This window comes from Lottia gigantea (assembly GCF_000327385.1).
Source record: "Lottia gigantea unplaced genomic scaffold LOTGIsca_42, whole genome shotgun sequence".
In the NCBI taxonomy this organism is placed as follows: Eukaryota; Metazoa; Mollusca; class Gastropoda; family Lottiidae; genus Lottia; species Lottia gigantea.
In genome coordinates, this window is record NW_008709463.1 from 643,694 (window position 1) to 671,244 (window position 27,551).

A 27,551-nucleotide genomic window follows, 5' to 3' on the forward strand; every position below is an offset into this window, starting at 1 on the left:
TAATCTAAAATGTTTATATTTATATGCAATTTGTTGCTTCAATAGAACTTCCTGAATTGCCCGGTATCGTGTTTACATCTGTCCTGATCCCCTGTATTTTTACAGTATCGATGAAGTTGTATAGTAGGCCTCATCGGACAGGTGTAGCCAAGATATTTTGTATTCTGCTTTCAACGAAATGATCAAAGGTCGTGTAAGCATAAGTGTTGTCCTAATAACTGTATATTATCATTTGCTTTTATTTGTAAATAATATAAAGGACTTTCTTCCACTAGGATTTTAGTTAGTAACTTAATCAGACGCTAACGGCTAGTTATTCCGTAGACATCACCTAATAAGACTGAAATTTACGAGCGTATCAGTCAATTTGAGATAGAATTTGAGTTTATTGTCTTCGTCTTAATTTAATTTAGGTAGCTAGGCAACCAGAAATTCGATTATCGTTAGTGTCTTGGCATCGATTTTATATTAGTTTAATGACTGACCAGGTCAAAATTAGAGATTCCTGATAATGACCCTTATTTACAAATATTGTTTGACTTAGAAAAGCTGAAAAATTATCATATAAACAATTCTTAGTTGTATAAATTTTCGCCAAATGTGGTTTGTCATTGAAGAGCTGTATAAATGTTTTTTAACGGCTTTTAAGATATCTGAACAAATAAATTAGTTATTAGGTATTCGAATTAGTTTTATTTTTGTTGCAACTATGTGAACTATTCTAAGACACACAACATTACATTGCCAACCCAATCTCTTAGCGAAGAGCCTGCAATGACATAGCCTCGCCTCCGCCAGAGAGCTTGAATTCAATAAACATTTAGACAGAACGTTGACAATGGTGGTAAATATTTGTCTGTATATTATTCAGCTGTTATCAACTACCAAGTCACCAGAGACATAAAGTTATGTTCGTCTCTATTTCTAATTAACCAGTATATAACTGCTCCGTAATGGCTCTGGTCTTGAAGGTCTTTAGGGACGTCAACCCACTTTCGCCTTGGAGTTCATTAAAATGATTCATGATCTTTGACTGTTAAAGAACCGTACATACTGAGAACAGGTTACACGTTGCTCAACATCTCGACAACACAAATCTGGTCCTGTATACGCACGGCAACTATTAAATATCCAGAGATGATATGCAAACCGACATGACCAAATTGTACTGTGTAATAATTGTAAATGTGCCGAACCATTGTTGTTCAGCAATCGTTTAGAGCGTCGTAGCCTAAGTGATAGATTTCGCCATTAAGCTGTTAGTCTAACACTTATCTTAGTCAATGTCTAGTTTTGGACATATGATAGCGTGTTATATCTTACTGTCTAGTTCTACTCTAACTTCAGAATGAAATATATCGTCTAGTCCGTGGAATAATGATATACTCCAAAATCAAATCTTAAATCCAAAGCTTTGATATATGTACGATTCGAACACAATTTGTGTTTGTTTCCAGACGTATTCAATGAATCTAGTTGGAGATAAGAAACCCAACTTTTTTATATCATTTCGTGTTGCTACCTTTTGGTTTTTAACAACTTTCAATGAAAGAAACAACAACTATATTTTACAAGGATAACAACATTACAGTTTAGGAACCTTTCTACAAGATGGTCCTTGTAAAAACCTCTTGGCATTGATATTTACTGCATAATCTGTATCCATTTACAGCTGGGTCGACTGGAATTATGGAATTATGGACTACCTACCTATCACACTATCGAGAATTGGACCCACATCGTCCATTTGCTCGACGTAACTAAGCATGTAGAGAACCAACGCTCCAACCAACTGCTAAATATGTTAGAATGTTCCAGATAACAGGCTTTCATTATCTTAGTTTCAAAAAGGTTTGACAAGAAAGTAAAGCTTCACGCCCGATAAAGCTGCAGGCAAGCCATCAGACATTAATTTCTAACACAACTTATTAGTATTCTTCAGTCAAACGATGGAAAAAAGTCAGAAGACAAAACGTGCAACGAAAATAAATTCTGAGGGAAATTGCTTTGTGAACACAAAGAAGAAAAAACTGTCAGGAGGAACACTATAATTGAAAGAAAGTATAAAAAAAATCGTATTTGAAGACAAATAATTGAAAAATCTTATTTACAAGTCTAAAGACGTTAGGAAGGCAATCACGAAGAGAGTGTTTACCCATGAAAGGATTAGACCACTCACAATATCGATCCTTGCATTCGAGTGTTTTCTCTTCAAACTTCTAGTCAAAATCTTATTTGTCCGCTACCGATTGAAATTACAGATAATTGAATCTCGTAAATTATATTCTTTTCCTTTGAATATTGTTGGTCGCCTCTCTGACTGCGTTCAGTTGCGGTGTTGTAGTCTTGGTATATTTTACAGTCGGCCTACTTCTCCCACTGCGATGATAGTCGCCCTGTTGTTTCGAATGAAAGGAACATTGTTACAACTTAAGAAAACTCGAGATAGTAGCTGTAGCTCAACCGATCAAAGAATTGTCTAAAGAGTTTTTTGCTCCTTGCTGCGTAATGATGACAATGCTTACAGATACATATAAGGGAGTTACCAAGAGGTTTTCTGTCTTGAGTATCCGAGGACACTATAAACATAGATAGATGGATGTGCATTTTCCATTTCTATGGAAGTTGTTATTCTACTAAAACTAAGCCTACCATGTCATCACTTGAGAACTATCATAATTTAAATAAAAATATGTTCATCAGTTACCTCCCTTGAACTTACTTCCTCACCTGTTTATGATAATCTTCCTCATATGAAAAGTGCATTGTTGTTTTAGATTTCGGGTTTCGATTGGCCAAATGAGGGCAGGTGCTTTACAGCGCCTTTCATAATCGTCCATCTTAAAGTATTTGTTGAGTTTCTAAGAATTCATGTGCTTATTCGCTATTAAAAAGGACTATAGTGTAATTCCAATATGGATTGAGGGCCTTCGGATGTTCAAGCCAATTGTTTGTTTAAGAGGCTAAGTAAATGGGCTCTTGGGTACTACAAACTGTACTCATTGTTCAGTGCATGCCGTTCTACTTTAGTCCTACACGGACATGGGAAGTATGACACAAATAAAATTTCTTCATCTTGACATGTCTCCGGTTGTCTTAACGAAGACATTAAATTTGTATGAAACCCACACTATCAAACAATGGGTCGAACTTTAAGGGAAGAATTCTAAACATAAAAAAGGGCACTATGTATAATATTTTAAATAATCAATGAAAACATATTTGAATTTTTTAATTCGTGAAAATAAAAACATAACAAGTTTGACAAATGATAGATTTATTTTAAAACGTGTATTTACTTCCCTTTGCATGGATTGACGAAGATAAAACTGTTCAAATATTTTCAAAAATTTGTGCAACTCCTTTAAGCCAAATCTCAATTTCATATTTGATTAGAAAGAGAACTTAAACTGGAATTTGCCGTAACCCAAGAACCAGTTTGAGTTTTTACTGATTTTTTTTACTATTACCAAGGTAAAGAGTGGTGGCCGCTACAATCAGTTTTAAATTAATTGGGCGCTGGCAAAGGATACCCCCCAACTTGACTCGGCAGCTTTTGGAAGGCCAGAGAAAATGAGTCGGCTGAGTGTACCACAAATGTCATCATCTATTTCAAAGTCTCACCAATGTTTTCAATTTTTATAACAAAAAAGATAGATTGGGAAGTACTTTGCTTAACAGTTCCAGTGTTGATGTATATCTTCGTAAATAGTGATTCTAAGAGAAATTTTCCATATAAAAGATGAACTTTTGAAATATATGAGGTGCAAAATTCACAGAACAAGCGTGTATACAAAAAAAGGTTAATAATGATATGTTTAACATATGAGAGAGAGACGACCGAAATATGTTGACATTTTTCTGCCTATTAAACGTTGTGATTTGACAGATGTCAATCTGACACTTGTACAAACAACACGTTAGAACAAACATGTCATAAGCTAGTATCAACAGACCTAGCCAGACAAAACATCAGATGCTAGATCAGACAAAGTTTAGGAGCAGATTCTTAGTCAAACAAAGTCTCAACGGCTAGAACAAAGTCAAAATAGTTCGGTTTAAATGGAAAACATGTGAAATGATGATGATGTATGTAAAAAATGATATCACAAGGTGCTCTGTTCCTCTATAACAGGTTCTTCAAATGATATTAAACGACCTTCAGCAGGAAAACGAACCTGGAAGAAAATAAACAGGGGATTAAGATAGTCCATCACACAGAGCAGCTTCGGGTCACCCAAATCTAATGAAATACACAAAACCTTTAACTTAGAGACTTCGCATTGAGCTAAGATTTTACCATCAGGATAGAAGCGTCTGTGGTTTGCTCTTTCTTGTGCCTTAAATGAACGTCTAGTCCCAATTTCATGGGACATCCTTATATAAACATTTCAATCATTGAACGATTCTCTTACCCCTCCGTTTCCACTTTCCATGTCTGTCGGACGATAAATATTTCTGACTTCTCTCCCTTTATTAACTCGGGGAGTTGTGGCTGCTTTATCAAATATATTTAACGTACCATTTTTTATCTGACAAATAACGATACCAAAAATATAATTCATTGGTCGTGTATGCACGCGCTGACTATATTTAACCCTATGACAGTTCTATAAATAGATCTGATGCAATACATCAAAGACACCGACAGGATGTTATTACAACAATATTAAAATAATGCTGCAGACGAATTTAAAGGGATAGTACTGGGTTACTCGATCACACTAAAAGTATAATCATCATCAATCTTTGCACATTTATTTAACCAAGCAAACGTAAAACTCCAATTAAGTCATATACGTATCCGCTGCGTATGGTGTGTATCAAAATGATAAGAAATTCCATTACCTGTATTTTTTTGCCCTTAAATTTCTTTTTGAATAAGAAGTCTAGGAAGGCGGTTAACATAGCTAGCACCAAACCACCTATTAATATATGGAAAATACCGGAAACGTTGCTCAATGTTAGAGCATTAATAGACGATTCCTGTAAGACAATGTTAATATCGGTTAGTCAGGATTCATTGATATCCCCAGGATCAGAACATTACTGAAAACTTATTACAAACCAGAAGGTGGTTCTCTAGTTACGTTTGTGTACGCTTTGCATTTTCACTCTAGATTGCATAATATATATGCCGTTTTTTAGCATAAAAGACCTAACCAATGTGCCGATCCTCAGTCGGAATATATTATTATGTAGGTAAGGAACTTGGTAAACTGCAAATTGTCAATTATTTTCTTTGGTAGCTACTCACTTTTCCTCCAGGATCACCGCACTCTCCTTTATCATACCACCATTTTTGTTCTAATTTGTGAAGTTCACCAACCTCTCTTAATTCTAAAACAGCTATATTTATACGATCTCTGAAAGAGGTAAAAAAAAATGGCTGTGAGTCCAAGAACGGACACACGAAGAAATTGTATAGTGAACATATGTTTCTTGCGCCAAAGACAATGAAATATTTTGGTTCTTGAAGTCTGTAACATAATATTTTGAATTGCTTTTTGAGTTCATGCATTAATATTTGAGAGTAGTATCTTATCTTTATCTGCTTTATGAAAATACTTGAAAAGAGTCGCCATAAAAACAACTAGAAAAACGACAAAACTTGAATTTCGTAAAACGGAACGAAAGTTTGGTCTTATTTTAATTAGACTGTCCCATATTCAAGATCTGTTTTATATCGTGTAGTTATCTGTATTTACCGTAGATCTGATTTTAGTGGCGTTGCTATACCATATCCTTTTGAATCTAAATTTCTGCCAATTTTTATCGTATCACACGGTCGTCTTTGATTCTGATATTCGTTCATGGCAGATTCGAGTATAAAGGCATATTTTCCTTTTGATGATCGAACTCTTCTGACCCCATCATCCACAGTAGGAACAAACACACTAGGTCGAGCATCTCGCATAAAATTCCACATTTGATTATAAACTAAAACTTCTGTTTCCTACAGAATAAAAAGAAAACTTTTTTAAAACATGATATTCGTTTTAATAAAATAAACGATACGTACGTCCAAATATTTGCCAAAGCCCTCAATAAAACTTGGTGTGATAATATCGCGAAAACATTGTTGACGGAAATGACGCCTGATTCCACTTTTCATTATGAAATATTTATAATTAATGTATAGTTTTTATGTGCTGCTACCAATGTATTGCCAAACTGTTATTTTGGACTCGAGTTTCGTTTCACTATTCTGATCGTCAGTACTTATTATTGTTATGCTACCGTGTATATATTTCAAATATCATGAGATTTTCGTTCATGATGCTATTTACTTTCAGAATACGTAAATCGGGATTTTTTTTTATAGTTGGACCTATGTCTATGACACATTTTTCATTCCATTTGTAGAAATCAAATGACATTTAAATGTGTCTCCATTTAAAAAAAAAAAGTTGGCGAAAAATAAACCCTATGTAACACAGTAAAAACGTCAAAATAGTCATAGATTTAGGCAAAAGATATACTCAAGTGAGACTTAATTACAGATAATGATAACTGAATCTTAATTGCTTCCGCCCTCTCGGCGTGTGACCTGCCATAGGCGGATACGTACTACATTTCTTTGAATTGCTTTATTTTGACAAATGAAACACATTTGAAAGAGGTAACTTTTTATGTGGCAAATAAAATATGCGACGGACAAATGAAAAAGAATATTGGACTCTTTTATTTTCAAGGCTTGTTTTGTATGTATTGATATATAAGGCAGGAAGGTAAAAAACTAAATAAAAACTGTGAATTAATTGTCCAAGGGAGGTAACTGATCACAAAAGTTATATTTTGGTAAGAAAAAATGTTACACCTACAACAATGAGAAAGCATTTATATAATGAAAAAAAAAAACAACAAACGTACTCTAAAAAATTGTACAGTTGATGCAGATTGTAAAGTGCCATATTTAATTTCTGTTTGTCGAACTAAATCATCGGCTGATTCTATGGGCATCACCATTTTTTCAATGGTTAAAAAGGCAGCAAGGTTTGCAGTATAAGATGATATAATAATTAAGGTGAAGAACCACCATGCGCTTCCAACTATTCTTCCTGATATTGATCTGAAAACAGGGAAACAAAATATGAATTGCCCAGTCACAGACTCGCATTCCCATAGAGCTTCCTAATTTTTTAGATTAAATAAAGGAACACAATTTTATGGTATATTACCTGAGTTATTAAATGTGATATCTGTCCCTAAAAGCCTCTTAAGGATTAACAACCAATGGCATCACGAGTATAGGACTGATACAAAGTCTATACCCGAAAGCCAGCATGGCGTCTGTTGGGTTGATGCAACGCATCCAATACTTTTTGTCGAGCATTACATTGGCATACCAGCATGCCATATATCTGTGTTTGTAAAGTGCCATTGTTCAATAATCTTAATCTTAATGATTTTTTGTCCGTGTAATCCTTTGCTACCGATATTTCAGTGCAAAGAATAATTTTTAACATACCTGGGAGAAATATCAGATCCCTGTTGCATCAGAGCACCAAGAGCAAACCACATCGTATTCCCAATAGTAAAAACATTGTTACTTTCTTCTGAATCCTCTTCTGGGACCCATTCCAACGGACTGAATCTTCCCACCAGAAACAACACGATACCAACCGCTAGAAATCCGAGTATGATGCACACCCAAACATACTTGGCCAAGGGACTCATGAACGAGAAGACTCCTGGTTTGGACTTCATTGGTTTCTTAATCATAATGCTAATACCAGTATTCAGAAAAGGTTTTGTAAAGTCCACTACCCTTTCTCTGGCCTGCGTTATGGTCAGTGGTGCTACAGCAATGTCAGCTTCCTGCAAAAAAAAAAAATACAAGAAAAATAATTCAAGAAACTAAGACAGGTATTCTCGAAACGATCTTAGCGCTAGGATATCCTAAAAACAGTGTTAGAAGTGAAGACCCTAGGATATCCTAGAAACAGTGTTAGAAGTTAAGATCCTAGGATGTCCAAGAAACAATGTAAGAAGTTAAGACCATAGGATATCCTAGAAACAGTGTTAGAAGTTAAGACTCTAGGATATCTTAGAAACAGTGTTAGAAGTTAAGACTCTAGGATATCTTAGAAACATTGTTAGAAGTTAAGACTCTAGGATATCCTAGAAACAGTGTTAGAAGTTAAGACTCTAGGATATCCTAGAAACATTGTTAGAAGTTAAGACTCTAGGATATCCTAGAAACAGTGTTAGAAGTTAAGACTCTAGGATATCCTAGAAACATTGTTAGAAGTTAAGACTCTAGGATATCCTAGAAACAGTGTTAGAAGTTAAGACCTAGGATATCTTAGAAACAGTGTTGGAAGTTAAAACACTAGGATATCTTAGAAACAGTGTTAAAAGTTAAGACCCTAGGATATCCTAGAAACATTGTTAGAAGTTAAGATCCTAGGATATCCTAGAAACAGTGTTAGAAGTTAAGACCCTAGGATATCCCAGAAACAGTGTTAGAAGTTAAGACTCTAGGATATCCTAGAAATAGTGTTAGAAGTTAAGACTCTAGGATACCCTAGAATCATTGTTTGAAGTTAAGACCCTAGGATATCCTAGAAACAGTGTTAAAAGATCCTAGAATGTCCAAGAAACATTGTTAGAAGTTAAGATCCTGGGATATCCTAGAAACAGTGTTAAAAGTTAAGACCCTAGGATATCCTAGAAACAGTGTTAAAAGTTAAGACCCTAGGATATCCTAGAAACATTGTTAGAAGTTAAGACTCTAGGATATCCTAGAAACAGTGTTAGATGTTAAGACTCTAGGATATCCTAGAAACAGTGTTAGAAATTAAGACCCTAGGATATCTTAGAAACAGTGGTAGAAGTTAAGACTCTAGGATATCCTAGAAACAGTGGTAGAAGTTAAGACTCTAGGATATCTTAGAAACAGTGTTAGAAGTTAAGACTCTAGGATATCCTAGAAACAGTGTTAGAAGTTAAGACCCTAGGATATCTTAGAAACAGTGGTAGAAGTTAAGACTCTAGGATATCCTAGAAACAGTGGTAGAAGTTAAGACTCTAGGATATCTTAGAAACAGTGGTAGAAGTTAAGACCCTAGGATATCTTAGAAACAGTGGTAGAAGTTAAGACCCTAGGATATCTTAGAAACAGTGGTAGAAGTTAAGACCCTAGGATATCCTAGAAACAGTGTTAGATGTTAAGACTCTAGGATATCTCAGAAACAGTGTTAGAAGTTAAGACCCTAGGATATCCTAGAAACAGTGTTAGATGTTAAGACTCTAGGATATCTCAGAAACAGTGGTAGAAGTTAAGACCCTAGGATATCCTAGAAACAGTGTTAGATGTTAAGACTCTAGGATATCCTAGAAACAGTGTTAGAAGTTAAGACCGTATTTAATGCTATCTCTACCTGCATGTCACAAATAGTATTAATTCAAGAATAGTATTAACGATATTAAGATATTTGTAGAAAGAGGTACCATAGCTGAGTGAGAAATGACATTCTTGAAAGTTGATGGTTTAAATGTTTTCAATTATTTTACGAAAATTCCAGATAAAAGTTTCAATTGTGTCAATGATCTTGGTGTATTTATAAATATAAGGTTCGGCAGTTTTTATATTTGACAAACACATTCTCCTTCAACAAATTTCATAAGAAAATGACCCAATTTTTGGACTTAAAATTCCCCACCAAATAATCCAATTTCAGTGTAATAAATTTTTTTTATCTGTTGCAATTTTCATGGGCCCTAAAACAATCTAAGACAATCATTATTGATAATTCAGTTGATATTTCAAATCATGTCAAATGAATGACAAAATGCGATTTAAAAACACTTGTCGGGTGTAAAGCCATTAATGTCTCGTATATTTTATTGTTACATATTCAATTAGATCAATTAAAATAGAATTAGCCCCGAGGCCTAATTAAAATTAATAAAGAGTCGAGGCTAATTAGACCTATTATCGAATAAGGGCCACGTTTAAGGGAATTCACCGTCCTTAATGTTACAGAACAGGAAGTTGTTAACTCTAAAGCTCTCACGTCATACTTTGATAATTTCTTATAAAGTAAGGTGATTTTCAGATAGACTTCACAATTTGTCTGTCAGTTAAAACGGAAAGGTGTCAACTAAGGTAAGAATTTATTAAGAAATTTAATATACAATTGGAAATCGAAATCAATGGTCGCTTTATTTAAACATCATTTCATTTGATGAACATTTGGTGAACTTGGTATGCAAAGACTTGATAATTTTCATAACTGAAGAGATCAATGCCTATTGAATACAAATTCGATTGATCTATGGATTGTGGCAAGGGATTCGCGTCCCTGAAAAGGCACCCGAAAATACCCCGGACGTATTTAGAAAAGAGATGCAAAATATTATATCTGATGTTATCTGATATGATGAACGGTGGCGCGCCTTGAGAGCATATTGATTCCAATGACTGATTTTTTAGTCAAAAAGCCTGTAATAAAAACATTGATAACTTGACAATAATTTTTGTTTTTCTTATTAGGTGTGAAAACAATTCCTTGCTTCTCATTTTCTTCTAACAATTTCTATTTTGTTCTGTTGTAGCTTTCAAGATGAACTCAGTATTAAGCATCCTGTCCTGTTGTATTGGAGCTAGTTTGGGGATGATGAACCCAATGCTGATGGGAGGAATGGGCGGCATGCTTGGTGGAATGATGGGTGGATTTGGCGGCATGGGCTCCATGATGGGAATGCATGGTTTCGGCGGTATGGGCGGTATGACTGGTTATCCTGGTATTTCCGGTTTAGGTGGACTCATGGGAGGATTCGGCGGCATGAACTCTATGATGGGAGGTATGGGCGGTGCCATGGGCGGCATGGACCCAATGATGTCTGGTGGAATGGGTGCCATGGGAGGTATGGGCAGTGCTATGGGAGGCATGAATCCTATGATGGGCGGTATGGGAGGTGGTATGGGAGGCATGAATCCTATGATGGGCGGTGCAATGGGCGGTATGGCAGGTGGTATGGGAGGTATGAATCCTATGATGGGCGGTGCCATGGGTGGTATGACAGGTGGTATGGGAGGTATGAACCCTATGATGGGCGGTATGACAGGCGCTATGGGAGGTATGAACCCTATGATGGGCGGTGGTATGGGAGGCATGAACCCTATGATGGGAGGTATGAATCCAATGATGGGCGGTATGACAGGTGCTATGGGAGGTATGGGTGGCATGAACCCTATGATGGGCGGAGGCATGGGAATGATGGGCGGAGATATGGGAATGACTGGAGGACCAAACGGCTTCAGAAAATAAAAACTCTAAAGACTTGAAGCAGTGAAGACACCTTCCCAAAATAATGGTTAAAAATGTGTAAAAGGACAAAATCTTCGTAAAAAATCGTAAAATTAGAAAAATTCATCTACATTTGATGCGACAAAAACCTGGATATATAATGTGATTCTTAAATGAAAGGATAATTTTCGAGACAAATTTGGGTCTATATAAAAAATTGTGGCTGCTGGCAACTGTGTGTATTTAAGTGTGTATATTGCTCCGATTTATCATCTTGTGTTTCTGTATAATTTGTGTGAATCTTTTGGACAAAAATAATTCAGCGGCAAAACATTTTTCTGTGTGAATGAAAATAAATATTTAAAGCAGAACTACGACATCCGAACATCAATAGTGACGAATCAGAATTTTGGAAACAATCACTTTTGTGTCTTTTGAGATATTAAAACTAATTCTGCTGGTGGATCAGACTGCTTACAAGGATAATCTTCGAATTAGTACCTTGAAGTTATTGAGTCCATTATGTCTACAAACACATTGAATTTGAGCTTTAGTACTTTCATTTTCGATGCCAGTCTCTAACGGATTTGCCAATTCAACATAAAAGAGGGTCCACATGGCTACAATTGTTTATTTTGTTATTCATTTATTGGCATTAAGGGTTATTTATTTACTTATAGAGCTTGATATATTTCGAAAGAAAATATGTATTCATTCTGTAACCTACATTTTTCAGAATGTTTCTTTGCAGAAAATCCAATATTTATTTATTGTTTCTTTTGTTAAAGTTTGTTTTGTTGAATTAAAATTTCATTTTTATTATTTCAATCATCTTGTTTCTACCTTATTATTCAAACTATGTCTACATTAAAAATTTTGTATTATCTTAGAATGGAGAAGCCAAACTCATGCTTATATAATTGTTTGACATGATGTGGTCTAATAAAGCCAAATGCAAAATCAAATCGAGCTCGGAACACGAGAAACATACTTAATCGATGTTCGAGGCGCTTAAATATACTTTGCCGCACAAGATTTAGCACTAAAGAATCTTAAGACAACTGTTTTGAAAACGGTTGGCTCTTCCCAATCAGTGTATGCATTTCCTGAAAATTGTCAAGGCCTCCGTTTCCAATCAGAAGCGGATGCTCAGGGTGTCAGAAAAGTCCAAAAGGTTGCCGAACTGATACTTAATTGACAATGCCAATTTGGCGTTTGAACATCGATTTTAATAGGTGTAAGTCGAATTTCTTTATCTAGTTAAAGTCGTTAAGTGGTTAGAAAGTCACCTTAATCAATTCGTCCAATAAATATTGAATCAAGCATGGCTAGTTAACTTGTTAAGCTTTCACTAAATACAAAGTGTTATTTGCTTCAAGCTAATGGCTCATGGATAACGACCAAATCAGACTAGTGGCATTACTGACACTATTTTAGGCAACTGGAAATCGAACAGTAGAAATGTAGTAAGTGGTTTGGGTAATGACCCTAGATTCTGCAATTAATCTTACATTAAGTGGTAGAAAAATCAACCCAATTGTCAGAAAGGAAGTCAACAACATCAACTGTGCTCTAATCTGCATGAGATGAGCTTTGACTAGACATTTTAATAACATGAGTTAGATAACTGCATATTTGGGCAAATGATGCAAAGCAGTTAGCCAAATCAGACAAACGTAACTGATGTGAACAATTTCAAAGGATTGTTTGGTGGTTGTTATTTTATTTAATTTCAGATCAGATCAAAATAAAATAAATCCAGCAGTTGCTGACCAGTGGATCATTATTTCTCAATGAGAATTTGTTCCATCTTCAATATTACTATTTGTGCTATTCGGCACTCGGGATTTGTTCTGGAGTAGATTATATTGTAATGGCTCGTGACTCTCTCATCTAAAATGATTTAAAGGGACATACAAATGTACTTACACGTCGAACCAGTTCTCCAATCATCCCGGTCCAGGTGCCGTTTTGTAATTTTGAACCATACGACCTATCGTCGACTAACTTGATAACGTATTCATATCCAACTTTTTTAGCTACCATTCTGGCAAGATCTATACAGAACCCCTCATATCTGTCATTACCAGTAAACGGTACACCATCAACCGGAGCTCTCTCTACGGTGAATGGTGGTTCCTAAAACCATAAAGGATTATTTTAACACATTACTAATCTCATGTCACTAACTGTAATGAAGTAATCATTTATTTACAAGGTGTGCTGTACCGAAACTGATAATCTAATTATTTGAAGGATTATGTCAACTTTGTGTTCAGTTCTTTATGTACACCTTGCCAACGGTGCACAGGTGATGTTTACATATTTCTGATATTCTAACATGTTAATACACTTATGTTTTTTGCCAAAGGTTACAAATGAGCATGGATAGGGTACGTTTTAAATATCCATTATACATGTACACAGTAATCTAATATTAATCTGAAACCTACCAATATTGTAGTAACGATTCTTGTTCTGTTTGGTTCTAATTTTATTCGTTCATTACCAGGACGAGTAAGGTTGGTCTTGAATCCTCCTTCAATAGTCCATGTGCCAACCTAGAAAACATTATTATTGCCATTGGAAAGGTGTCCATTGCCATAACAACAGAGTGGAAAGTTTTACCCATAAAAATCACATTCGGATAACCTAATACAATTCTGGGAGGGAGTAATTCCAAACGTAATGCACATTAGATCACTTTTGGTATCACCTAATAGCATTCTGTGATTGAGTTATCAGCTGTCGGTAGTAACAATGTAACCGCAATGTATACACCAAAATCGAGAAAAGTGTCCCAAGACTTATCCTGTCGTTATTTTGTTTTAACGCCAAAATTTAAAAGGTTTACGTAAACCCTTTGAGTACGTTATGCTTTTTGGTAAAAGAAACGTATGTACAAATGGGTGGTATTATCAAGACCCACAAGATTCCACAGTGAGCAATATTCTCTGCTTACCCTCCGCAATTTTCTTTCGAACTGTAAATGCATGATATCAACTTCCTGAAGTCTACGTATTCCTTGAGAATTAAACGACACATTTCCAGTTAAACCATCAATGCTAACCTAAAAAGAAACCATTTATGATTGATATACGTCCTCAGCTGCTACCTATGTTTTACCTTTTTGCCTTAATAATAAAAAAAACATAAAGCCTTGTTCATAGCCATCATCATATTGATCAGCTTCAAGTTCTCCAGTATACTCTAATGCTTCTCATGTCGTTACTAACCTCTGTGATAGCTTTCTGTATTATGTCGCCATGGGTCCAGGGTCGGAGTGGATCAGATCTACACTGTATACCTTTACTGTCATTGTTGTATAGATCTCCGTGTCGCAGAGTTTTAAAGACACATCGTTCATCATCGGCACAGGTTACCAACATATCTTTAAATGCTTCTAGGATCACATTGATACCATCTGTAGCAAGGGCAACGTCTGTCTGAAAATACAACCGGGGTCAGTGGTGCTCAAGATTAAGGAGCTCTTGCTCTCGATGAGCTGATCCGGTCATTTATCTTTCTATATTAATGATAGTGGCACATTGAATGTTGTGTATTTTTTGTGTGCGTAAGATTGGTTTAAGCTTTATGACGATCACTTAAATAGTTCCCATACATTGGGTAATAACGCTTGATTTATCTTTTAATATTATGATTACGGTTTCTTTTTTATTTGGTTCAGTGAGAGTGGTTAATACTGCCTTAATCAATTTGGACATCAATATGAAGCCGGGAATAAAACATACGCGAAACAGAAATAATAAACTCCGGACCCTTCAAGATCATATCTTAGGCTTAGCAAGGTAAACGAGGAAAGAGTAAATGCTCTCAGTCACTGCAGCTGCGAGGAAAAGCCACCTAATTTGGTTTGTTGATCAAATTTAAAAAGGTTACTCTGACCCTGCCTATTAGAATACCCCGGGGATGTAAATTCAAGTCACCACTGATACCTGTCTCTTTATTCTAATACTGTCTGACGAACAGACTCCCTTAAGACTGGATATGAATATCAGAAAGATAGACGCATACATCATTTACTTAGTAGTAGTATTATTTACCGCAACATAATTTGATTAGTCGAAATAAGAATCAGAGTCGAAATCCGCAAAGATTTAGAACTGCACGTCAGATCACAATTTATATAAAAGTTAGAAATATTAAAGCAAGAATTTGAATCCTGTTGTTACTCAGAGTTTCACTCTACGGGATCTTCAGACAACTGACTTATCGTCCAAACTACAAGTAATTGGACAAGACATTAATATACATAGTTGAATATTCCAGACTATACAGTATGACAAAGGCTTGTGGCTATATAAAAGAGTGAGCCTTTTGTGGTGTAGTCACTAAATTAGCTACGATAGACGTCATAGGACAGTAGCAAGATTAAGAAAGGACGGTATGTTTCGCTTGATAAAACCAAATCTAATTCAGTGAAATTCACAAGAACAATTGAGAATAAATGTAATAATTTTAAAGAACTTGCACCTCTCTTTAAGCAGTAATACATTATTATGTCAAGGGCAGTCATCAAGGCGCCGGTTTATCTCGTCAAGAATTTAACTATTATTTTACAACCAATACATTTCCGCATGAAAACGGCAAGTTTATGTAGTGAATCGATAGTCGGCTCTTATCATACATATTAAAACTTTCAACGAGGAATTAGTTTTCTTTCTTTAATCAATAAATGACAGTATTTTCTAATTGGGGGATTAGAGTAACCGTTACTTAAATTAGATATTGCATGTCCGTATTCATTCACACAGACGGGGATTTATATTTAACGCCTTACACTTTTATTGAATAGACTAATGATTATTATCTGTTTCCGACAGAAAATCTCTAATGAAAATTGGTTATAATTTGTTTTTGTTGTCAGGGTGAACGAAGTGCAAAATCTTGATTATTGCTTATAGCATTGAAAACTATATAAATATACAAACATTATTTTATTGAACACATGCAGTCTTGTATTATCAAACCTAATCCCAAAACGGCGGCATGCGTTTCAGAAAGGATTTACGGCTCCCTCGCTTGCACCATCGCCTCAGTAAACATTATAAATATTAAATGACAATTGATGCCATCGAGACATCGTTGCGTATCACTTGCTCCACAGTGCCACAAACTTTCATTTCTAATATGCTTTAGCGAATAGCTTGTTGTTGTTTCTTTCGTATTAACGGATCGGGTTCGTCTATTGGGGCAATATAATGCATCAAATGTAACAAGTAGCGACGACCAAAAACTTACAGAGATCTTCCTTCCTCTCATTTTACCTCGAACTTTATTTGGATCTTTTGGTGGTTTTAAAATGGATGCCAGTTCATTCTGACTACTGGGTCTAAATAACCTAAACCCCGTGACATTCACACCTCCATGGAGGAAAGATTTTAAATCTAGCTGACCAATATCCTGCAATAAAAAGTATATATTCTGTTTAAAGCGGGGGTGTTGGCTTATCGTGGTTTTTCTCCTAAAGATTTATTAGTGATTCGGCCGGAAATTTTCAAATATACCGGTTTATAGAGGATACGGTTTTGGTTCACTGTAGTCGATTGCATAATTGCTTTTAAAAACAGTTTTCAAAAACCATTTGAACTTTTATTTGCAGACTGTTATTACACGACTCCTTCAGCAGAAGACACAACACTATACATCGTTTAGCTGACTCAAAATTGGCGGTACTTATAAAATTGTATCAAGGAGAGTTTCAGTTCAGTCTTTCATACATGTGAGACCTATCTTATCACCATCTGCCCATCTCGCCATTTTTTTTGTGTGATATTCAACATAGTTGTAACGTCATCTGGAGCGAACCATTCATCCTAGCACAAACTTGTGTATCAGAGGGAGAATACAGAATACAGCCACCGCACTTACATTTTCAATTAAGCAAGTTTTATCATATTGATGGGTATACCGATGCACTCATAATCACTCATTCGTTGTTTTTCAGTGCCAGTGAGTTGAGTTCTCCGACCTACTGACGTCAACAATTTTTACTCATTGAAAAGAACGAAATGAAATCAAGCTGTAATTTATTGGGTTGATGAAATTTCATGAACTTAATCAGAAAAAGCTGTCCTGATTCACAGAATGGAGTCAGAGCAACATTTAGTGATCTAAGACAAGAACAAATAGCAAATCAATAGGTAGGTCAGATAGACGGCGAATCCGGGTGAATCGAGCCAAATTTATTTTTAATAAAAAGTATTTTTAGCCTCGATTAATCATAATAAACATGTCAGATTTTTACTTTCACTTTAATGCCCGTTTCTTTATCAATAAATACAACAAAATGCAAGATAAATTAGGTTGAATATACTTGATGTTGCTGCATCTTTCCGCTCAATGAAAGAATTACTCGTAGAAGGCTGAAAGGAAAATATACAGCCGAGAAAGAGTAGGATGTGTAACTACCGTAATATGCCATAGATTAATCTCCACAACAAACCACATAACAAAAATTTGAAAGAGTCAAATCAGAATCCATAACAACCTCACGAGAGATCTTCACTAGTTCTGCCAACAAGAGAAGCGTGCACAAGCTTTAACAGTGGCATTTGGTCGTTAGAAAGCTACCTTTTTAAGATAAAGAGATGAAAAAATATATTTTTTTAAAATTGAGGTTCAAAAACCTAATATTTTTTAGTTGAAATATTTATCAATTGTGGTTGAAAATCACCGTATTCAATAAATGTTTCAACTAGGTTTTGTATCGACGGCATCCGATTCAGTAATGTAATTTTCTCAATTTATGATGAGAAATATAGTATAGGAAACACATTTATTTCCTTGTACCAGTTTCGACAATATTAATACTTTGATTTATAGGATAGCGGGATAATTTTACCATGAATTGCAGATATTCTGAACTACTGTACATGCTAATATTTCAACTCAATATAACGTTTTAGTAAGTGATTAAATATTTTTGGTTAGAAATGCCATTCCAGATAATTTTTTCTTAAGATATGAATATTTTTTTTATATTTTGATATACCCTAAATCATTACGTGATGCTATGAAGAAGTTGCTGTAGTATCAATATTACAGAGGTAATGTTATTAAACGTGACCAAATTAGGATTACATGGATTATAGTTTAGTAATCTACTAACTGCCGTGAATTTTTTTTCTGACAATATCATCTTCCAAAGTTTAGTCATGGGTTAACTCTGTTAAATCATCCCTCTTTATTCCTCGAAAAATTATCCAACCCATTCTTTGTTTAGATAGCAATATGTCTCGATGTGTTGTGATGGTTTTGTCGCTTAAAAAGGTCAATCTCAATAGGCGACCAAGTTTCTTAACGTTCTGTGATTTTCTACTGAACAAATCATGTCATATCAATGGGTAAAAGAAGGCAGGGGTGGTGTGTGAAAACCGTTTCGTAAAACTATTGTCAATAAGCGCATGATTAATAGATGACAGATTTTCTCGGACATTTACATCAGCTGTGTTCCTGAATACTGTATAGAAGAACATTTCCTTGCTTACATGTAACAAACTCACCAAACCTCTAAGTTTTCTACTAACCAATAGTTATAGACGACAGTTAAGACTAGTTATTCGAAAACTGTTTCAAAAAGCAGACAAGAAGGTTTACAAAAGGCAGAGGAGCTCTCTTCACATTGTTGGGGAATGTTTCCCCATCTTCCGTGACATTATGTAACAAACTTACCGGTCCTCCGAGTAAATAATGATAATCATCTCTATTCATGCCTACATCTACTATCTGAAAGCAAATTGAAAGTCATATAAACAAAGACTTCATTCAAATATTCCAAATTAAATACTTCCACAAAGACTAGCAGCATCACAGAAACAGAATAATATTCATTATTGGTGTACATTACTTACTGTATGAGGCCAAGATAATTTTTCAATCAGAAAGTCATAAAAACAGATACTTCAGTCAGCTTCTCTGGTGAAAAATAACAATTGGCACGATTTTCCTGAACACACCACGTAGTCGAAGATCCCTGTTGGAAATCTACACTTGGTAAGCTTGAGCTATATATCGACTTTCTGAAGCAAAACGTTAGACGTAATAATATCCAAATAACCTGCGCCATTAGCGTACCTGATTTAATAATAATTGATAAGATGCTGCAGTAGATAAACTAATTACTATCCGTTTCTTACTAAAACTGTCAGATCTGTCCATTCGTCTCAACAATTCGTGAGATTCTGACAGATTCCGGATTCTACGAGCATCAACTACCAGGTTTAACAGCGGTTGACGGAAAGAATCGTAGATCTTTTGCAGTTGCCATAATCCTGAAATTCCAAATATTCTATATTAGTATTCAAACTAACTGTACAAACAATACTCTCTCACTAGAGGTTACGCCTACATGCCCGTGCTTTGTAAATTCATAAAATTATTAATATAGAATTTGGTTCATCAATCCTTGCATGTAGCATCAGAAACTTTACCAAGTAACATTATTTATAAATCTCGCCACAGTCTCAAGGTAAAATGTATCATTTGTTCCGCTTCGTTCTTTCTACCGCCAACAATATACATACAGGGCAATTTACTTCTTGATTATATTATTGTAATCAAATAAATATGATATGCAACAAGATTTGGCAAACACAAGGGAAACCAGGGAATTTATTGACCACTTTATCATAACCCAGTTTATGCTATTGCCAAACAACTATGTGATTTGCATTTTCTCGTCTACTTTCCCGATCATTTCCACCTTCTTGTTTCATTTTACTCACCGTCATCCGAGTCAAAGAGATAGTAAATTTTTCCCCAGCCAAACCATTTGATTAAATCAATAATAACTTCAATATAGGACGGACTCATACTGATTTCATAACGGTACCCATCTCTCTGATCGTTTCTATTCGGTGTTACCACCACGTAAGGTACCTTCAAGGCATGGCTGTAGGACTGGATTGTATTAAATGTTTTTGGTAGACTTGTACCAAATAAAAGAAAGACACCCTTGTGAAGCTGTCTACAAACTGAAAGTAAAGACATTGATATGTGTTTAGTCTGTAAAATTCTGTACAAGCAAAGCAATTCAATTAACCAAAAATCTTGTTTTAATAATGACAAAATCGGGAGCAAAAATTGTATAGTAGTGGACTCCTCCAGCGAGATATGAAATGAAATGAATGGAGTTTGCGTCTTCCTTTCTCAAACGGGAAGTACCATCAGGTGTTTCAAAAAGATGCTTCTAGTCAATGTCCGTCATCGTATGAATTGTTTTTATGAACTTGTTCATTCAAATTTTCATATATATATTTTTTTGAAATAACTGGGTTTTTTTTAGTATTCAAGAGAAATGGTACATTTCACGAAATATCCAATAATTCGAACTGAATATCAAAACGCTGATTCCTGAGTATGTCTTGACGTTAAACGCTTGTGACTTAATAACCAAATCCTTCGAAAAACAAACATGCGGATTGCCAGTCTCGACATTAATTGACCCTCCACTTCCAATAAACTTCGGCATCAAACGGCGTTAAAATGCTAACTCTAGTGATATTTCAATGCTCATTCCTGCAATTACAGTTCCAAGATCTAGAATAAACATTCTTCGGTGACTTTCCCATTCTCTTCTCCATTACTGTCTAAAAAGAAAATCTCGAAGGAGCAAGTCAAGCGAAAGGCAAACATCTAAGATGAACGTCTTGTTAGTGGCTGAGTGTTCTAAAGAGGTTTTTTCGTGAATCCAAAGCGTGAGGGTGTAAATAATTGAACATACAAATATCGATTTCAACTGGAATCATGTGATTTAGTAATTTCTTCCCTTTTATCCCCATAATCACTCATATCTTGTCTCAAGTTTCATCAAATTTCTAGTGTTCGGCAAATGTTGACACTTTTAACCAAGTTCTTTACTTCGCGAGGCCACATTTTCTCACGTCAATCAACGAAAGGGTAATGTAATGCTGCACCGTTAGATACAGATCTTATATCTTAGTGAATACTGCTATACTGCTTTTGAGTTATTAAAAACCTTTTCATTACTTCCCGAGCTGACCTCACCGTATTTTTAGCCCACATGGTGCAGACGTAAGTAGGACGTAAATCTCCATTCATTCCATTTCACAAAAAGGGGGCAACGCAATACAAAACTATATTCACATGTGGTTGTATTGTATAGTAGTAGCTACTGCATGTGAATTAATCAAACCAATACATGCCCGATCTACATCAAAAACACAACCGAAAAGTTATATTTAAGAAATGCGAATTTTGAACAAGAGGATAATTGGATTGTCAATGTACGAAATTATTTCTTAGACGACGTTCCGACGCATTACTTTTCAGAAAACAATTTAATTTTGTTTGGCATATAAGGAAAATAATTTTGAAATGAAATGATACACTCAAAAAATTATCAAAAGGTCTTTAGATATGAAGTATATTACAAGTAAGAGTTACATTGAAAGGTTATAATTCGGCAATTGAATGGCGTTTTGTGATGATTAACGAGAAGGCGTTTGATTTGCACTACAATTTCTGTCATCGAATTTTCGTTTCAGTGAGCTTTTAAACTAATAGTAGGCCAAAAAAAATATATTTTCACGTATTTTCAATTTCTTTAAACTCTCCATTTTATTTAATTAAGATGGTGGTAAAACTTTTTTAGTACATGATAGTATATGCATAGAATAAGTCTTTGGTATAAATCTAATTTTGGCCACTATTCGTTGAGTTGAGCGCTTTTTAAAAAGTTTCGTTTTGTTACGTTTTAACATTGACGACTCGTTCAAAACATGTGCTCCAGGAAACCTTTCGCATATTGAATTAATTAGTTGACAGAAAAGCTCCCCTTCATTTTACTGGCACACGAGGTTACAACTTTAATAAGATGATAGTAAATGCATCTGATTTTGAAATGAAAGTGAACTTACTGGCTTCACTCAATTTGTAACTGTCTGAAACATCGACCAAATCTATTGTGGCATTAAGTAGTATTCTAGAATCAGCATTGTGCATGTTTTTATGAGCTATCACTCTAGTTATTGCCCTGTTTACATCCAGTGCCGACTCATCTAGGATTATTCCTGGAAGTAGAAAATGGTAAATAACACCATAAAGTAACACGCTTTTAAACTTAAACCAAGTACTAACGATCTTAACATTTGGCGAAATATTGGCAGCAGCTATTGAACTTTTCACATGAGGAAGGGGATTGATACCTGGACACAATAATTAGCGAGAAAACTCAGCACGAAGCCCTCATTAAACGCTTAGTTATGTATCTGTTAGGGAGGTTTAGCTATTGGAGCACCTAGCTGTTGTAAGAATTTTACTGAAGCTTCCATATCAATACGATTTAAAGACGTATTATAATAAAAACCCAATGTCTGTATATTCCTAAATACCTTGAAAGTTGCTTGTATACTGTACCGATTACAATTGTATGGAGAAAACCAATTAGAAGGAATAACTTTCATTTTGTTTAACTAATGACCTGCTAAAAGCTGGTTGTTTTTTTTAAAACACGAGCTCTCCTGGTTTCCTACCTCGTAATCACATTACAGACGATATAATAAATTCCACCGAGGCTTCTGGCTTTTAATGTTTTCTTCGGCTAACTTTTATCTGCTTTAAATATTTAATCCCACTAATTGTATTGTGTCGTTTTATATTTGCATTCATTTGATTAAGTCACTAAAGAAATGGAAGGTGCTTATGTCATTTTGAGCTCCTCTCAGAGCGGTAGGTCTTCAAACAATAAGTTCGCTTCCTTCCATAATAATGCTCGTTTATTGAAATGTGATTAAGAAAAGTAATGAGTTTCCGTGATGCATCAAAGTTAAGTCCCGATTACAAACAGGAAAATGATCCCTTTGCATGATGGCAGCTCCCGATATTTCTTTGAAAGGGTGGTTGGTGACATTTAAGTCCGTTCTATATCACGGAGGCATCAACTGTACGTGAAAAACTACACACCCACACGATGTAGAAGCTTTTGTCTTTCTCAAAAGGATGATTTTGACATGTAACCTTAGTCATGAGGCATCGGTACCAAACAAGAGGGCGAACCTCTGCTTCATAAGCATGTTAGGTGCTCTTCAGTGAAATAACACCGCACTTGTTAGAAAGAGAACAATATCAAGATAAATGCTAGAAATGAAATGGGTGGAGTTCTATGTCCTAATTTTCTGCAACGTACGGGCTAATGAAGACGATGATAACTACCAGAAAGAAATATCTCTCTTTGACAGAACTGGCTTTTTCCTTGCGTGAAGTTATTAAGCGAGGGAGTTATTTTTTTACAAGTGCAGTGTAATAAATAAGATAGCTATCGGGATTGTCTTTGAAGTTTTATATTAGTTTAGTTATCGTCTAGTTCTCGATTTTAAATCATCATTACCATCATAAGACAAAACCATGTTCTCTATACAAATTGCATTAATGCTCTTATCGCATTGCGTTATTAAATATCCCATTCGAACCAGTTTTATTTTCAAAAATTATCTTTTTAACTTTCCTTATTCTTTGTTTTCCCAAATATTGGGAAATAAAACACAATTTTATACTTCACTAATAACTTAAGACACAATTACTTCGGAACTTAAATATTACAGAATTGAGTATATTTATTTTTAAAAGTTATATTTGCAAACCAGCAAATGAAATTAGGGCACTTTCAAGACATGACAGAAGGAAACTAAAATGAGGGAGGGTCATTCTAGATCTTGTAGACAGTGTCGCAATATAATTTGGCGAAAAAAATTCGTTGGTATTACAAAAACAAATCACCGAGATATCGATCTATTGACTAAACTATAAATTCGTCTACTCAAACCTTATAAATATATACTTTTAAACATCTTGTTTCCTAAATAGTGACTAACCTTTCGAGAGAACCTTCCACCTACCGCCACCAATGGTAATTGATATGTACCCATTGGCACAGAAAGTGGTAGAATGAGATCTTTAAACGTTTCATCGTGTTCTTTATATCGAGTAAACATAGCTACTAAGACATTTCTGAACCATAACTTCAGTAAAAGTTTAAAAAATGGCATCCATTACCAGTAACGAAGTTTTGTCTTCAACGTTCCGACTATTAATGATGCTTGTAATCCAATTGAAGACCTTGCTATCTATATAGATAATCTTAGTACTGGTGTCTAACAAGATCTAGTGCCTTCCTTTTACTTTATGGTCCTGTTTCATCTTCGTCTAGTCAAAGATCTCTTTTTGCCTGTAGTCAGACTTGACTTGTAGACAGATTTATGAGCACGGTCCATTTGTGATAACGTCCAAAGATGAAATAGGGATCAAGATATCTACCATAATACGCTGTCGGTGTAAAAAGTTATCAAAGTAAAGGTCAAGGTGGTTTCACTCGCTTAACTCAATCTTAAGCCTGTAGCCAGACTTGATTGTATGGAGGGCCACGTAATATATCGGAACGGGCAATAGTGTATTGTGTTTGGGTTACAGTAATGGAATTGGTCGGTTGTCAGAGATATTTTTCAGGGGAGGAAATCCATTTCTCCCTTGCCCTGAGGAGTAGCACAGATCCTTGCATCGAATTGACACAATCAGATAATGCGGATACATAACCCGAAATTTGGGTAGTGTTTCTTCGAGACAGGAGACTAATGAGCACAATAAGAGGTCTCCATTGTGGGTAATTGAACATGCAATCGCCAGCCATTTCTTTGTACGAAAACGTTCAATTAGCGACCTACTGAGGCTAAATTGGATCAACAATTAATATAACATTTACTCAAGTCGCAATCTCGCCACAATGAGGATGACAAATAGACATAAATCCGTCGCTCATTTCCGCTATCATTTTCGTGCTGATTTGTCGGATATTGGACACGAGATGAAAGATGTTCCATTAGCAAGACAGTTCCATCAACTTTACAGTCATCTAGTTCTGAGTTGACATTTTACCTCTCGTTCGAAGTCGAGTGGCGTTTTTCTAGTTTACCTAGCTTCATTAGATACAAATAGAAATGTGCTGTCCCAAATAGTATATCTCAGCTCGGAGATTTTTTTTGTTGAAGATTTGTTTGTGAGATTATTTGCACCTAATCTGATTAAAATCCTTATCTGTATGTTTCTCTGGGTTACCTTACACTCTGCAAACCGTTCCTAGTATGTCATCCTAATGTGTAATAATTTATGTTAACCAATCAAACACACTGTTAGAAGTGGGCAGATAATTTAAGAAAGTAAGATAATATGTCATTGAACAGAACTGTTTATTGGTTGATCCAAACCTTGTGGCCAGATCATGAATGGTAAGTAAAATCATCCACAGACAGAAACAAAAAAATACACGGAAAATCCCGGTTTGCAATCAGATAATCAAATTCACGGCAGATGTTATCTCTAATAAATCAGAAAGGAATATAAGAACTGCAACATTTAGATATAGAACAAGCGTGAATTTATTTTACCTAATGTGTTTCGAAACGGTTCAAGTCCCGAAAATCGGCTTATTAAATGTACATCTGCAGTTTTTTAATCCTAATTCGTCACTCATGAAAAATCACTATTTAAAGCGAGGACCTGGTATTAATTGTACTAAATCTTAATATTGGTTTTGGTTTTCCTACAGCTGGTAGACAGGATTCACGGAACCTGAGCTGCTATACATTTGCAATATTTGAACAAGAATAATTTATTTCACGATGGATAAATGATTTTTAACAACTGTTTTTAAAGTCGGGAGCTTAACGCAGAATTGAAACGAAATGAATGGAGTTTTACGTCCTACTCTTCTGATCCTAATGGGGCTATTAAAGACAGAGAACGCTGTAGTGCCTTGGTATAATAAACAACAATCTTGAAAATGTTTCCTTTTCTGACAGTGGGCGTATAAAATAAGTGATTTCGTAAAAGAATCAAGACACGAACGAAATGATTGAGAAACAGAAATAGATTTCTCCTTACTATGTGATATTTTAATGTCGACTTTGTAATTGTAGTTTGTAGTATACTTGGAGACAAACAAACTTAATTTCTGTCACGTGAAATATTGTCACAGCCGACTAGGAGGGTTAAATAAGATATATTGATAGTAGGGCTTTGAGGGAAATGTTGAACGTAATTATGTTTAAGGTTTTTTTTTGGTTCTGTACAACACAGGCCAGGGTTAGGAGCCAGGGTGCCTTGTTAGTCAGTTTCTAGAGGTAATGCTTCTCGATGATACCTTCGCATTTTTCAACGGGTTTCCTGTCAGTGAGGCCAACATCGGGAGCCGGTGTGAATTGCGGCAAGTTATCGGTTGCTCGCTAAACCTGAGATGAAATGTCGAGAAGATTGATGCCTGCGTCTTATCCGTTAATCAGAAAAATATGAGGCCCTTTGTATTGCAATCTGTACAAGTTAAAAACCCTTGAAATCGAAAAATCGTATTCATATCAGATCATTTCGACACATATTTCGGCCCCTGGGATTTCTCCTTCGTCTTCATCTGTCTTAGCTTGTCAGTGGTGTCGAATCTATCATTTTATTCTGGCTTTGATCTTATAAAAATGATATGGTATACAATTACCAGTCTTTCAATATGTGCCGAACACTTCGTTTTGGTTAAGGAACCATGTAATATTGTTTAGGTTAATGGGCTTTTTGACACTAATTAACAAAATAGCAAATTTAGAAGCGTTTCCGACAGCTCCCATCCATATATTTAGGGTATTTAGGAGGGACGCAGGCTGAAATAGGTCAGTTGTCTGAAGATCTCCAATTGTCAAACTAAAGTAACAACTTGTTTCAAGTTATGTTTTAATAACACATATGTGTTATAAGTATAAACTTGAACTATTTTTCCTTTAGGTAGACGGAACTCTATGAGCTAGCGTGAGAACTGATAATTAAATCCAGTACCAAAATAACTGTTGGAGAAGGTACGGGTCCAGATCAGACATTGTAAATTATTATAGTTTCGAGACTTTTTGTGTTATTTTTCGAGAAATGTCAACAATGTTCACATTTACAATAGTTCATAATTAAAATTTCATTCAGTAACTTCAGAAATGTTTCTCATCGACAAATGAAATTCTCATCTCAACACAACCGAAATAACGAAATATTTCTGATGAGATCACTATTGTCATGCAGAGATTATATTATATTAAAGAATTCAAAGATTAGTTCTATGTTGCGTACGTGTTTCAGGAACGATGATGATAATTTGTACCCAATTTTCGTCTGTGGATATCTGTGGCACAAAACCTGACTAGATGATGAGACAAATACCATTCGGTATCAATCAGGTTCTTGTATTTCTTGAATTTTTTTTCCCGTTATCTACTAAGTTATATGAAA

General features: G+C 35.2%; 1 protein-coding gene across 1 annotated transcript; it reads right to left on the reverse strand.

The window, feature by feature from the left end:
* Nucleotides 1-4,761: 4,761 nt before the first annotated feature.
* On the reverse strand, nt 4,762-22,313 carry LOTGIDRAFT_123068 (hypothetical protein; the record flags this gene model as incomplete). The annotated part of the gene is made up of 14 exons (XM_009060379.1): nt 4,762-4,986; nt 5,258-5,366; nt 5,709-5,956; nt 6,874-7,072; nt 7,472-7,821; nt 13,188-13,397; nt 13,712-13,819; nt 14,221-14,328; nt 14,495-14,704; nt 16,521-16,682; nt 18,954-19,007; nt 19,356-19,552; nt 20,006-20,254; nt 22,160-22,313. Coding segments are annotated over 14 exons (2,583 nt in total), but the record flags the coding sequence as incomplete, so codon positions are not given.
* Nucleotides 22,314-27,551: the final 5,238 nt, after the last annotated feature.